General features: G+C 65.1%; 1 protein-coding gene across 1 annotated transcript; it reads left to right on the forward strand.

Annotated features, from left to right (window-relative positions):
- Window positions 1-286: 286 nt before the first annotated feature.
- On the forward strand, window positions 287-13,558 carry FAM83H (family with sequence similarity 83 member H; the record flags this gene model as incomplete). Its single annotated transcript, XM_080693951.1, has 5 exons — window positions 287-896; window positions 9,204-9,665; window positions 10,371-10,535; window positions 10,606-10,730; window positions 10,834-13,558. The coding sequence occupies exons 1-5, from the start codon at window positions 342-344 to the stop codon at window positions 13,556-13,558; spliced, it is 4,032 nt and encodes a 1,343-aa protein (XP_080550077.1). The 5' UTR covers window positions 287-341.
- Window positions 13,559-14,098: the final 540 nt, after the last annotated feature.

Here is a 14,098-nt window from a genome sequence, read left to right on the forward strand (position 1 = left end):
CAGCGAGGCCTGTGGCCCGTAAGTCCTGCGCCTGTCAGCTCCTTAGTCAGCCTTCTCGGCCTGGGTGAGCCACCGTGCCGCCGAGGCCTATAAACTCCCTGGCGTGGCCCGGCCCTGCCGAGTGGGGCCTGCGAGGCCCATAGGCGGAGCAGGGCCGGGCGCCGCGGTGCTACGGGTGCGGGCCGAGGGGCAGGGCGGCACTCAGGACCGCGGGCGCTGGGGGCCGATCGCAGCCGGGAGCAGGCAGCCTGCTGCCGCCTCTCCAGTGCCCCTGAGCTGCCAGTGGATGAGCCGGCCCCCGGGGGAGCAGACCCGGCGAAAGAGGCACTGGATCCAGGGCCATGTCTGGGAAACGAGGCCGAGCTCGCAAACCCCGGGGCAGGAGGGCGGGCAGGGCCCAGCGGGCAGCCAGGCAGCAGGGCCCAGAGGCCGAGCCCCCGCCCCCCGCCACGGGGGGCCCTTGGGACCAGGCGGGGGTGGCCTCTATGGGGCACGTGACCAGCACCCAGCTGGCTCCCCAGCGACCAAGGGCAGCTGGGCCAGAGCAGCCACAGGCAGCCCTGGGGCCAGCGCAGGCCGCTGCTGCGGGGTCTGAGCTGGCGCTGTGCCTCCCTGAGCTCATGGAGGGCTGTGGAGCCTGGGGCCCCATGCCGGCCCTGGGCCCCGAACTGCTAAGGCTCCACGAGGTCCAGCTGTGCCTGGCCCAGGAGCAGCTGCTGCTGGAGGACCGGCGGCGGCAGGCCCAGCTGCAGATGCAGCTGTGGCAGGAGGAGCAGCTGTGGCTGCAGCAGCTGCAGGAGGAGCAGGCCTGGGTGCACATGGAGGGGCTGCAGCTGGCCGTGGCCCTGGAGCAGCTTCGGAGCGAGGGCCTCGAGGCGCTGCAGACCCAAGGCCAGGTAAGGCCGGAGGGAGTGGGAAGGAAGTCAGGACAGGGTGTTGGCATTGTGGCCACTCTGCCAGAGGCCAGGCTAGCCGTGGGAGCTCTGTGGCCCTGCTCACATTTGCCAAAGAAGGCGGGGGCAGCACAGGGTGCTGTAGAGACCGGGGCATCAAGCCGCCGAGGCTGCCCAAAGCTTGGTGGACAGAGGCCGCTGGAGGATGTGGGGAGGAAGGTGTTCTTGCAGAACCACGCATCCCGGGCCAGAGAGCCGGAGCGGCGGCCACAGCGGCTGTCCGGGGCAGCGAGCAGGCTAAGGCGTGGGGCTGGGGCCTGGGCACACAGAGGCAGGCTGCAGAAAGAAGGAACACGCCGGCCCTAGCCTCCTGGCAGCTTGTGGCACCCGCCCTGCCCTGTTTACTGGGAGCAGGCCCCTGAGGTCATAGAGGCAGCACGCGGGCCTGGGCCCATTATCCGCATTCCGGGAGGAGTGCCGGCCTCAGACGCGGCTGGGGCTATTTTGGGTAACTAAACCTGGCTTGGTGTGGGATCACCAGCACCCCATCAGCTTCTGGGAATCCAGGATCTCGCTGGGGCCCAGGGCTAAGAGCCAGCCCATGCCAAGCGGGAGCTGCTGTGGTAGAGGTGGGATGCTCTCGCAGCAAGCACAGATGCCAGGCAGGCCTGGGCACAAAGGGTCCAGGAGGGGTGCGGCCTGGGAGGCGTTCACAGCTGTGACAAGGGACAAGTGGGCCTCAGGGCGGGGTGGCTGCTGTGGGGTCCCTGACCGCACAGGACCCGGGCAGCAGGTGAGGCAGCAGATGGGAGGACAGGCTCCCCAGGACCCAACTCAGAACCAAGCCCTGCGAGGTGTTTTGTTTTGTTTTGTTTTGGGTCTGGGGCTGGAACCCAGGGGCATTCAACCTCCGAGCTACACCCCCTGCCCTATTTTTTATTCTTTATTTTGAAGCAGGGTCTCACTAAGTTGTACAGGGCCTCACTAAGTAACTTAGGCTGTCCTCGAACCATGATCCTCCTGTGTCAGGTTCCAGAATGCTGGGATTACAGGTGTGCACCACACGCCTGGCAGCCCTGCACTTTGTGTGTGTGTGTGTGGTACTGGGGGTGGAACCCAGGGGCTTTCCTACCTCCGGGCTACACCCCAGCCCTATTTCATATTTTATTTGGAAACAGGGTCTCAGTAAGTTGCTGAGAGCCTCACTAAGTAGCTGAGGCTGGCTTCGAACCTGCGTGACCCTCCTGTCTCCGCCTCCCCAGCGCGGGGATCACAAGCGTGCGCACGCCCAGCTAGCCCTGTACTTTTTCAAAACTGGTTTTTGCTTGTTTGTTCATTTTGTTTTTCAGTACTAGGGACTGAGCCCAGAAGCAATCTACCACTGAGCTATATCCACAATCTTTCTTTTCTTCTTCTTCTTTGCAGTACTAGGGATTGAATTCAGGTGTGCTCAACCTTCAAGCCACACTCCTGGACTTATTTTATTTTTTATTTTTTTATTTTTTATTTTGGTGGTACTAGGGGTGGAACCCAGAGGCTTTCTACCCCCGGGCTATACTCCCAGACCTTTTGGCTTTGAACCTGTGCGACTCTCCTGTCTCAGCCACCCAAGCACAGGGATTACAAGCGTGCACCACCACATTCTATTTTTTTTTTTTTAATAGGAACTCTCTAAGTTGGGAAGGCCTCACTAAATTGCTGAGGCTAGCTACAAAGCTGTGACCCTCCTCTCTCAGCCTTTCAAGTACTGGGATTCTAGGCAAGCACCACACCTCACCTGACTCCCAACCTTTTTTTTTTTTTTTTTTTTTTTTTTTGCGGGTCTGGGGATGGAACCCAGGGGCATTCTACCTCCAAGCTGCACCTCCAGCGTATTTTTTATTCTTTATTTTGAAACAGGGTCTCACTGAGTTGCAGAGGGCCTCACTGAGTAGCTGAGGCTGCCCAGGAACCCAGATCCTCCTGTCTCAGCCTCTCAAATGCTGGAATGCTGGGATTACAAGCGTGCACCACCATGCCCCATGCCCGGCTCCTATTCTTTATTTTGAAACAGTCTCACTAAGTTGCGGAGTGCCTCACTAAGTAGCTGAGGCTGTCCACGAACTGTGACCCTCCTGAAAGCTGGCATTACACGTGTGTGGATGCCACCACACCCGGCTTGGCTGTGCTCTCCTTGAGCCTGTGCCCAGCCTCCACCACAGCCCCAGGGACCCCAGGCTGGGGTGGGTTTTGGGTTTTGGTTTTTTTTTGGTGGTACTGGGGGGTAGAATCCAGGGGCTTTCTACCTCCGGGCTCTACTCCCAGACCTATCTTATACTTTTTTTGGAAACAGGGTCTCACTAAGTTGCTGAGAGCCTCACTAAGTAGCTGAGGCTGGCTTCAAAACTGTGCCATCCTCCTGTCTCAGCCTCCCAAGCGCGGGGATTACAAGTATGTGCCACCACGCCCGGCTTCCTAGGATGGGGGTCTGAAGCGCACATCTGAGCTCTGAACTCTCTGCCTATCCCAGAGATGCCCTGAAGCCCAGTCTCGGAGGGCAGGGCCCGCTCAGAGGGTTCCAGTGGCGGCGGGGTCCCAGCAGTGTTTGGGCGGCAGTACCCTAGGGTCAGAGGGTGTACTCACCAGCAGCAGGTCTTGGCCTGGGCCCAGCGAGGGGGGTCTGCCGCTTCCCTGACACAGCTTTAGCCCCCCGCTTCTTACTGGTCATTCTGCTGGCAGGTGTGAGGAGAAGCCCCCCGAGGTTGTCTTCAGTGGCAGAGGCCGCGGGCCTGGGCAAGCAGGCCAGGCACACTGACTCCCAGGGCTCACCACGCACCAGCTTGCTGCCCAGCCTGGTCACCGGAGCGCGTGCCCAGTAGTTTGAGCAAGGGTGTGCAGCAGACATGTGCTCCCTTGAGCCTCCATGCCTGCCCTCCGGCCCAGCCCAGCCCAGTCTGCAGCAAGCTGGGACACCCGCTTCGCACCTCTGGGCCGCACTACTGTGAGCGACCCCGGTGCCCTCACTGCCCCAGCTCTGCTCCTGAGCCCGGCCCCTCCCTCTGCAGGCCTGTCGGCCTCTGCAGGTGCTGTCAGGGCCTGGAAGCAACCCCTCCTCTCTAGGCTCACCCCAGTTCATCGGGGCCAGAGCTCACCTCCCTGAGCCCCCTGCACTGACACCAGTGGGGTGGTGCTGTTTGGGAAGGGCCCTGTGGCACCAGGAGTGCTCTGAGCGCAGCTCCATGGTGGGAAGGTGGGAGGCAGGAGGTGACTGGAGCTGATGGCCATAAGGGCCAGGGAGACAGGTGTGGCAAGACAGGTGTGAGCACCAGGTAGGGAGGGCCCCTGCAAGAACATCTGGGGCAGGGGGATGACGGCCTCCGTGTGGGGATGGTGTGTGCACAGGTGCGTGTGCGTGTGCGTGTGTGGGGTCCCCTGTCTGTGGGGGCCAAGGTCTTGCAGGGGGATGAGGGTCTCCTGCTGTCCTGCAGGGTCAAGGACATGTGTAAGGGAGGTCCCCGGGCTTCCTGAGCAATGTGCGTGCCCCTGGATGCGTGGGTATGAGGTGCCCTGTTTGGGTGTGGGTGGGGGCCTTTGCTCGGTGGACAGGGTGCCTCACGCGGTCCTGGCCGGGGGTCGGCCTGTACTGGGCTTGGGCTTGTAGGGTTTGGTGCGTTTGCGGGTCCGGGTGCATTGAGGGCTAGGTGGAGTCCCCACGTCGGTGCAGGGCCCCGCGTGTACAGGAGTCGGTGGTTCACGATCCCTTGTTTGGGCATCAGAGTGTAGTGGGAGCTGGTGGAGGGAGTCCCCAGGAGCACCGGCCCCGCGTGCCAGGGGTCCCCTGCGTGAGGGGTGTGAGCGTGGGGGTGGCCGGCAAGGTCGGGGTGCGGCGGTGTTCCTGGTGCGCCGGGCTCACCTGCCTCACCTGCGGGCCCACGCCAGGGCCAGGAGCCCTGCCCTCGCGTCGGCCGCCTGTTTCCTAGCAACTGAGCCGGAACTTCCGAGTCACCCCGACTTCCGGGGCGAGGGTCAGGGGTCAGGAGTAGGGGCTTGGCGCGTCGGCTTCGCGGATGGCGGCGGGCCCTGGGGTGCAGGGGGGGCTGGGGTGCAGGGAGGCTGGGTGCAGGTGGGCTGGGGTGCAGGTGGGCTGGGTGCAGGGGGGCTGGGTGCAGGTGGGCTGGGTGCAGGGGGGTTGGGGTGCAGGGGGCTGGGGTGCAGGGGGGCTGGGTGCAGGGGGCCGGGCGGGCGGCGGCGGCGGGCGGGGGTCGGGCAGGAATGCGGGCGCGCCGCGGGCGGAGCCGCCCCGCCCAGGTGCTGCCCGGGCAGGCAGGAGGCAGGCGGCGGCGGGGGCGGGCGCGTGAATCAGGCCGGGCGGGCGGGCGGGCCGCGCCGGGGAGTGGCTGCCGGACCGACCGGACCGCGAGGCCGCTGGGCGGCGGTCGGCTGCTGCTGCCCCTGTGCCGAGACCCCGCGCACCTGGCCAGGTAGGCCCCCCCCGATCGCAGCTGGCGGCCAGGGCTCCGCGCGGCCTCACCTGGGCGCCCGGGGTGAGCGGCACCCGCGCAGGCGCCGGCCCTGCAGGCGCGAGGGAGCGAGGGCCTGGCCCGCGGCGGCTGCCCGGCCCCGACTCGCGCCCGCCTCAGCGACCTAGGTGCAGCTTGGGAAGGGTGCTGGGCACCGCCTGGACCTTCTCTGGGGACACCTCTTCGAGCTGCCGTGGCCGGGGTGGCCAGGGCGCGACTTGGATCCTCGAATGGAGAGCGGGAGGTCCCCGGCCCCTTGATCCTTGGCCTGGGCTCAGTCCCTGAACAGGAGTGGGCAGAGGGGACACCTGGCCTGGGCAGCCGCTAACTTCCTGGTGTACCTTACACCCTTGGGCCCCGCAGTGCCCACCCCGCAGGCTATAACTTACCGACTTCCGGCCTGCGAGCCCCATCCAGCCAAGGTCCACCCCTCTGGTCACCTACCCACTTCCGAATCCTGTCCCTCCCTCCTCAGTTTGGCCACGGTCATCCCGTGTGGTGTGAAAGTCCCAATTCCTTCCCATGGATCCCCCTGCCAGACACAGGAACCCCACCCCCCCAGCCCAGGTGGGGAGGGTGGGGTCCTTGAAGTGGAGGTGAGGGCCCTGGCTACTCTTCCTGGCCTCAGGTCAGAGGTCAGCGGAGGAAGCCTGCTGAGTCACTGGTCTGGATGGGATACTCCCCTTCCTCTGGGCCTAGTTGGGTGGACAAATGTCAGGAAGCTGGCTGTTGGGTGCCCCGTTGCCCACTAGAGAGAGGCCACCGTTCTGTCCATAGACCAGGGGTAGGTGCCCCAAAAGGAAACAGGCAGGGGCTAGGGTCTGTGAAGTACCGAGGTGGCTGCCTGGCCTGGGGCCCCCCTGAACCTGTGTGTGGAGGCTCCTCACCACCACATCTACAGTCCAGATGCCTTGTCACTTCCCCTCCCCGGGGCTTCGCAAGGACGGTGGGTCCCTTCCTGTGTTTCCCCCATGACAGGAAGTGCCCCCCAAACTCAGGTGGTCAGACACTGCCCCAGGACAGCCAGACCAGGTTGTGGACCTGCCCTGGCAGACAGGCCAACGCCCTCGCCCCTGGGCCAGCTGCCGGGTGTGCCTTGCCCCAGGACTGCCCTGCCCCACGTGTGAGGTGTGATGGGGAGCACCTGCCGCCGGGCAGCGCCCCACGGGGGAAGTCAGGGCGTCTTCTCTAGGACAAGCGGACCGGTAGCATGCAGGCTGGCCAAGGGAGGGGTTACATAGGAGTCTCCCCACCTCCGGTTCCGGCCCATGCCCCGCCCTAGGAGAGCCAGACAGCACAGCTCCCTGGCCGGCACATAGTAGGGTTTGATTCCTAACATTTTCAGGCAAGTGTCTTCTTGCAACCCTGGTGTGGTCCAACAGGCTGGTGCCCCATCCGTCAGCACCCCAGCCACACTTGGGGGCAGAGCTATTCTCCTGGGTAGAATAACTTCCCAGCTTGGGCTAACATCCGGGGACCTGTGTGTTAAGCAGGGCATCGGTCCTGAGGGGCCGGGGGAAGTCCAGGTATTCTGGGATGAGGCTCAGCTTCCTGGAGAGGCCGCCCCCTGGAGGCTCGGTGGCGCACAGAGCCTGGGCTGAGACCCACAGCCACAACATAGGCCCTGCCCTCATCCTTACCGCAGTGGGAACAGGCAGCCATAGACAAGTTGGAGAGCCAGGTCTGAGGGTGTGAAGAACAGGCCTGCCGGGAAGGGCGGGGACCCAGGGATGGCACAGAGGCCAGGCTCAGCCACGAGGTCAGCGAAGGGGCTGTGGGGGTCCCTAGTGCAAAGCTCGGGGGATGGGGACAGGTGTGGCCGGGGCCCAAGGCTGCAGTCCCTGGAGGAAGTCCCAGCCCTGCTCCGCCCCCTGGGTCAGTGTGCAGCCCTTCAGCCCTCTAACCCTGCTGGCCAGCGGAGGCTGCCAGCCCAGGGCCTCCCGACCACACCACAGGTAGGACAAAGTGAATACACCGACACCAAGCCCGGCCCGCATTATACCGAAAAAACACCCGTTCCTCTTTTATTTGTGGGGATGGAGCCCAGGGGCATGCTACCTCCAGGCTACACCCCCGAGCCCTATTCTTAAATATCTTATTTTGAAACAGGAACTCACAGCCCGGCGTGATGCACATGCTTGTAATCCCAGCACTGGGAGGCTGAGACAGGAGGATCGCGCAGGTTCGAAGCCAGCCTCAGCTACTTAGTGAGGCTGTCAGCAACTTAGACCCTGTTTCCAAATAAAGGATAAAATAGGTCTGGGAGTATAGCCCGGAGGTAAAAAAAAAAAAAAGTCCCTGGGTTCCACCCCCAGTGCCACAAAAAGAAAAAAAAGAGAAACAGGGTCTCACCAGTTTGATGAGAGTTTTAGTATTTGCTGAGCCTGTCTCAGCCTCCCAAGTATTGAGATTACAAACATGTACCACCACGCCTGTATATATATATAATTTGTAATACTGGGGATGGGAATTTTTTTTTTTTAATTTGGAAACGGTCTCATTAAGTTGCGGAGAGCCTCACTAAGTAGCTGAGGCTGGCTTCAAACCCGTGCAATCCTCCTGTCTCAGCCTCCCAAGTATTGAGATTACAGGTGTGTACTACCATTCCTGGGTTCCAAAATATTTTTAAAAAATTTTTTTAAGAGGAAAGGCAGCTGGGCCTGATGGCACATGCTTGTAATCCCAGTACTTGGGAGGCTGAGACAGGATCTCAGTTTGTGAACAGTCTCAGTTACTACTTAATGAGGTCCTTTGCAACTCAGTGAGACCTTGCTTCAAATTAAATAATGAGCTGGGCGTGGTGGCACACGCTTGTAATCCCCACGCTTGGGAGGCTGAGACAGAAGGATAGCACAGGTTTGAAGCCAGCCTCAGCTACTTAGTGAGGCTCTCCACAACTTACTGAGACCTGGTTTCAAAATAAAGAAAGCCGGGCATAGTGGTACATGCTTGTAATCCCAGCATTTGGGAGGCTGAGACTGTAGGATCACGGTTCATGGACAGCCTCAGCTACTTAGTGAGGCCCTCTGCAATTTAATGAGACCCTGTCTCAAAGAATAAAAAATAGGGCAGGGGGTGTAACTCAAGGGTCAAATGCCCCTGTGTTCCATCCCCAGAGCTGCAAAAAAAAAAAATATATATATATGTATATATATATATGTATATATATATATATATATATATATATAGAGAGAGAGAGAGAGAGAGAGAGTAGGTCTGGGAGTATAGCCCAGAGGTAGAAAAGCCCCTTTGGTTCCACCCTCAGTACCACACACACACACAAATAATGAGCTGGGCATGGTGGCGCACACTTGTAATCCCAGCATTTGGGAGGCTGAGACAGGAGGATCCGGGTTCATAGCCAGCTTCAGCTACTTAGGCCCTTTGCAACTCAGAGAGACCCTCTTTCAAAATAAAGAATACAAAATAGGGCTGGGGGTATAGCTCGGAGGTAGAATGCCCCTGGGTTCATCCCCACTACCACAAAAAGAAAAAGAGAAAAGGACTTATAAAGCCAAGTGTCTGGGCCATAGTGTGGCCTTGCTAAGGTGGAGTGGAGCTCCCTTCCTGGGAGCCTACTGCGAGCAGTCCCTGGGTTTCAGCGCGAATGGGGTCCCAGGTGAGGCCAGGGCTGGCATCCCCCAGGCACTGCTGGAGCTCCCTCAGCCAGGGCACCCTAGGCCCGGGGTGCCCTCAGCCTATCTGGGCCATGAAAGGCCTCTCAGCCATGGGCAGAACTCCAGCCACTGTGGGCTAGGGCACTGGGCCCCAGCACCCCTGCTCCAAGCTAATGCACCTCCCTGCCTCCCAGGACCCTGGCCCCAACATGGCTCGCCGCTCCCAGAGCTCCTCACAGGGGGACAACCCGCTGGCACCTGGGTACCTGCCGCCTCACTACAAAGAGTACTACCGCCTGGCAGTGGATGCGCTGACTGAGGGAGGCCCAGAGGCCTACAGCCGCTTCTTAGCCTCGGAGGGGGCGCCTGACTTCCTGTGCCCCGAGGAGCTGGAACATGTGAGCCGCCACCTGCAGCCCCCACAGCATGCTGCCCGGGAGCCCCCGGAAGGCAGCCCTCCTGACGTGGACATGGATGGCTCCTCGGGCACCTACTGGCCAGTGAACTCGGACCAGGCGGTACCTGAGCTTGACCTGGGCTGGCCCCTGACCTTCGGCTTCCAGGGCACTGAGGTCACCACGCTGGTGCAGCCGCCGCCACCTGACAGCCCCAGCATCAAAGACGAGGCTCGCAGGATGATCCGCTCTGCCCAGCAGGTGTGGTGCTGCCACACGGTGGGCAGTGGTTAAGGTGGACTGGGCTGGCCGGCCCTGGGAACATGGGGAGGGGCGAAAGGGAGAGGCAAGCAGGACAGCGGGGGCCTGGCCCGGGCTCCTGGCAGCTCAGGCTGCGAGGCTGGGCCGTCTGCCGTTCTCCACACAGGTTTGGTGGCCCATGGCCACAGCCAGTTCCCACAAACTCAGACTTGGGGTGTCGGGCCTCTCCCAGCCTGGGTTAGTTCAGAGAATTCTCTCTAGTCCTGCCTCACACGCTTTGACCGGCTGAGAGCATCTCCAAGCAGTTGGGAAATAGCAAAGGCAGCCTCTAACAGCCAGGGAAATTGAGACAGCAGGTCCGGGAGCAGAAGACTTTGTCCTCTGCCTGGAGTGGTGTCACCACCCCATGGACCGGCCTGAAGCCTGTCCTCAGCACTGACACTTGTGTGGTCAGGGTCCAAGGACTCCCTTGCCCCGCACCCCGGGCAGGATTCTGGTGCTGCCCTTGCCTGGGCTCCCATCCGCGCCCCCCCCCCCCCCAGTTTGCCAGCTACCACCCACCCGGCTTCAGGCTCGGCTCCTGAGCCGCCTCCGCTGCCCTCCCGGCTGGGCCGGGGTCTTCCAGTGCTTGCGGGTGGTGTGAGGCCCCCTCGGTGGGGGAAGGCTGGGGCACATGCGTTGCCTTTCCTCCTGGCCCTGTCCCAGGTGGTGGCCGTGGTGATGGACATGTTCACCGACGTGGACTTGCTCAGTGAAGTGCTGGAGGCCGCCGCGCGCCGAGTCCCAGTCTACATCCTGCTGGATGAGATGAACGCGCAGCACTTCCTGGACATGGCGGACAAGTGCCGCGTCAACCTGCACCACGTAGACGTAAGTGGCGGCCGGCGGGGCGGGGGAGGCCCCGGAGATGGCCTGACTCGCCCCGCGCCCGCCTTTCCAGTTCCTGCGCGTGCGCACCGTGGCGGGCCCCACCTATTATTGCCGCACTGGGAAGTCTTTCAAGGGCCACGTGAAGGAGAAGTTCCTCCTGGTGGATTGTGCCGTGGTGATGAGCGGGAGCTACAGGTGCGCGCTCCCGGGGTCCCGGCCGCCCCCAGCCCTCCCCTGCAGGAGCCCCCCCCCCCCCCGGCCGCGGCTTCCCCTGACTCCCCCTCCCCCCCACCCGCAGCTTCATGTGGTCCTTCGAGAAGATCCACCGCAGCCTGGCGCACGTGTTTCAGGGGGAGCTGGTCTCCAGCTTCGACGAGGAGTTCCGCATCCTCTTCGCACAGTCCGAGCCGCTGGTGCCCTCGGCCGGGGCGCTGGCCCGGATGGACACCTGCGCCCTCGCTCCGTACTCGGGGGCCGGGCCCCTGGTGGGCATGCCGGGGCTGGGGGCGCCAACCCCTTTCTCCTTCCCGAAACGGGCCCACCTGCTGTTCCCGCCGCCGCGGGAAGAAGGCCTGGGCTTCCCCTCCTTCCTGGACCCCGACCGCCACTTCCTGTCGGCCTTCCGCCGGGAGGAGCCGCCGCGGCCGCCGGGGGGCGCCCTGGAGCCGCTCGCGGGGCTGCGGCCCCCGCCGCGGCGGCTGGACGCGGACGCCGGGCCGGGCGGGGAGCTCGGGGGCCCGCGCGGCTTCTTCCAGGCGCGGCACTGGGAGCTGGACGCCTACAAGCGGCACAGCTACGCGGACGGCGGGGGCGCCGTGGAGAACTTCGCGGCCGCGCGGCAGGTGTCGCGCCAGACCTTCCTCGGCCACGGGGACGACTTCCGCTTCCAGACCAGCCACTTCCACCGCGACCAGCTCTACCAGCAGCAGTACCAGTGGGACCCGCAGTGGGCGCCCGCGCGCCCGCAGGGCCTGTTCGAGAAGCTCCGCGCCGGCCGCCCCGGCTTCGGCCTCGCCGACCACGACGACCTCGCCCTGGGCGCGGGGCCCCGCTTCCCGGAGCTCGGCCCCGACGGGCACCAGCGCCTGGAGTACGTGCCGTCCAGCGCCTCCCGCGAGGTGCGCCACGGCTCCGACCCCGCCTTCGAGCCCGGCCTCCGAGGCCCGGAGCCCGGCGGGGCCCTGCGCCCCAACCTGGGCCAGCGCTTCCCCTGCCAGGCGGCCGCCCGCCCCGGCCCCGACGCCGCCCCGGAGGCGGAGCCCGAGCGCAGGGCTGGGCCCGAGGGCCGGGCCGGGCTGCGCCACTGGCGCCTGGCCTCCTACCTGAGCGGCTGCCACGGCGAGGACGCCGGCGAGGAGGGCCTGCCCGCGCCCATGGAGGCCCAGGCCGGCGGCGACGACGCGCTGGGCCCCGCGGGCCGGGCGGCTGCCGGGGACCTGCCGCCCTCGGCCTTGCGCGGGCCTGCCGCCTTCCCCGCCCCGGGCGTGATGCCGGGCGCGGGCAGCAGCGGCGCCGAGAGCTGGGAGCGCGAGGGCCCCGAGGAGGCCGGCCTGGCCAAGCAGGACTCCTTCCGCGCACGCCTGAACCCGCTCATCCAGCGCAGCTCCAGGCTGCGCTCCTCGCTCATCTTCGCCCAGACCGAGGGCGCGGGCGGGGCCGCCGAGAAGGTGCAGCTCCTGCACCGGGAGCAGACGGTCAGCGAGACGCTGAGCCCCGGCGGCGAGGCCGTGCGCTCCGCCGCCTCCACCAAGGTGGCCGAGCTCCTGGAGAAGTACCGGGGCCCGGCGCGCGACCCCGCGGGCGCCGTGACCGTGTCCGGCCAAAGCCAGGCCGCGGCGTCCCAGGCCTGGCGGGAGGAGGCGGGCGGGAGCGAGCGCAGGAGCCTGGAGAGCTGCCTCCTCGACCTGCGGGACTCCTTCGCGCAGCGGCTGCACCAGGAGGCCGAGCGGCAGCCGGGCGCCGCGTCGCTCACGGCCGCGCAGCTCCTGGAGACTCTGGGCCGGGGTGGCGCCGAGCGCCCGTCCTCCCGCTTCGTCTCCCCGCAGGGGCGCGGCAGCCCCCCGCCGGAAGGGCCCGGAGCGCACCAGATGCCCCTTTCTGAGCCAAAAGGGAGCCCCACCTCAGCCTTCCCGGAGCGAAAGGGGAGCCCCACGCCTGGCTTCCCCAGTCGGAGAGGCAGCCCGACCACGGGGTTGATGGAGCCAAAGGGGAGCCCCACCTTGACCCACCCAGAGCGCAGGGGCAGCCCGGGGCCCCCCGTGCCCGAGCGCAGGGGCAGCCCGGGCCCCCCTGTGCCGGAGCGCAGGGGCAGCCTCACCCTGGCCTTCCCCGGGGAGGCCCCGAAGGCCGGGCCCGCGGAGGAGGTGGCCGGCGGCCCCATGGACGTCCTGCGGAAGGGCTCCCTGCGCCTCAGGCAGATGCTGAGCCCCAGGAGCGAGCGGCGTGGGGAGGAGGAGGGCACTGTCCCCGTGCCGCAGGAGAACGGGCAGCCCGAGAGCCCCCGGCGGCCGTCGCTGGGCCGCGGGGACAGCGCGGAGGACGAGCGGGGCCCGAGGGCGCGCCTGGCCTCGGCCACCGCCAACGCCTTGTACAGCAGCAACCTGCGGGACGACACGAAGGCCATCCTGGAGCAGATCAGCGCCCATGGCCAGAAGCACCGCGGGGCCCCCGCGCCCGGCCCGGCCCGCAGCAGCCCCGAGCTGGGCCGGGCCCCCGCCGCCGGAGGCCTGGCCCCAGACATGTCCGACAAGGACAAGTGCTCGGCCATCTTCCGCTCGGACAGCCTGGGGCCGCAGGGCCGGCTGAGCCGCACCCTGCCCGCCAGCGCCGAGGAGCGCGACCGGCTGCTGCGCCGCATGGAGAGCATGCGCAAGGAGAAGCGCGTCTACAGCCGCTTCGAGGTCTTCTGCAAGAAAGAGGAGGCGGGCAGCCCGGGCGACGGCGTGGCGGAGGAGGACACGAGGGACAGCAAGGTGGGCAAGTTCATGCCCAAGCTCCTGGGTACACTCAAGGGCAAGAAGTGAGGCCCACCCAGCTGCCAGCCGGGCTCGGTGCATCCGCGGGCGCCCTCCTCCCCAGCTCCCGCTCGCCTCTGCCTCGACCGGCCTCCGGGCTTCCATCCACCTCAGGGAACCGTCTGTGTGCCTTGGGCCCCGCCTTTCAGGGGACCCCACCACTTGGTGCCTCGCTTTCCCAGCCCTCCTTGGGGTGCTTTGCTTCCTCAGGGCTCCTGTTCTCAGGGTGCTGGTCTCCTGGCGGCTGCCTCTGCTCACAGCCACCCCTGCCGTCCTCCGGACTCCACCCCCGCTGGGGTGCCCACTCTTCCCGCCTGGCCCCCGCTCTTTGCCACAGGACTGGCTGTGGGCAGCTGGGAGGGGGCAGGGGCAGGACCCAGCAGGATGCTGCCCTGCAGAGAAGGGGAAGCTGGGAAGGAGGGCTGCCTGCCTGGGAGCTGCAGCCGCCTTCGCCAGCTCTGCCCCTCCTACTGAAGGCACCTGGTGGCCTACAAGCCAGGAGGGCAGCACAATAAAAGAGCCTGGACCGACACCCTGGGCACTGGCCTC

The sequence above is a fragment of the Muscardinus avellanarius genome (genome assembly GCF_963383645.1).
Source record: "Muscardinus avellanarius genome assembly, chromosome: 4".
NCBI lineage: Eukaryota > Metazoa > Chordata > Mammalia > Rodentia > Gliridae > Muscardinus > Muscardinus avellanarius.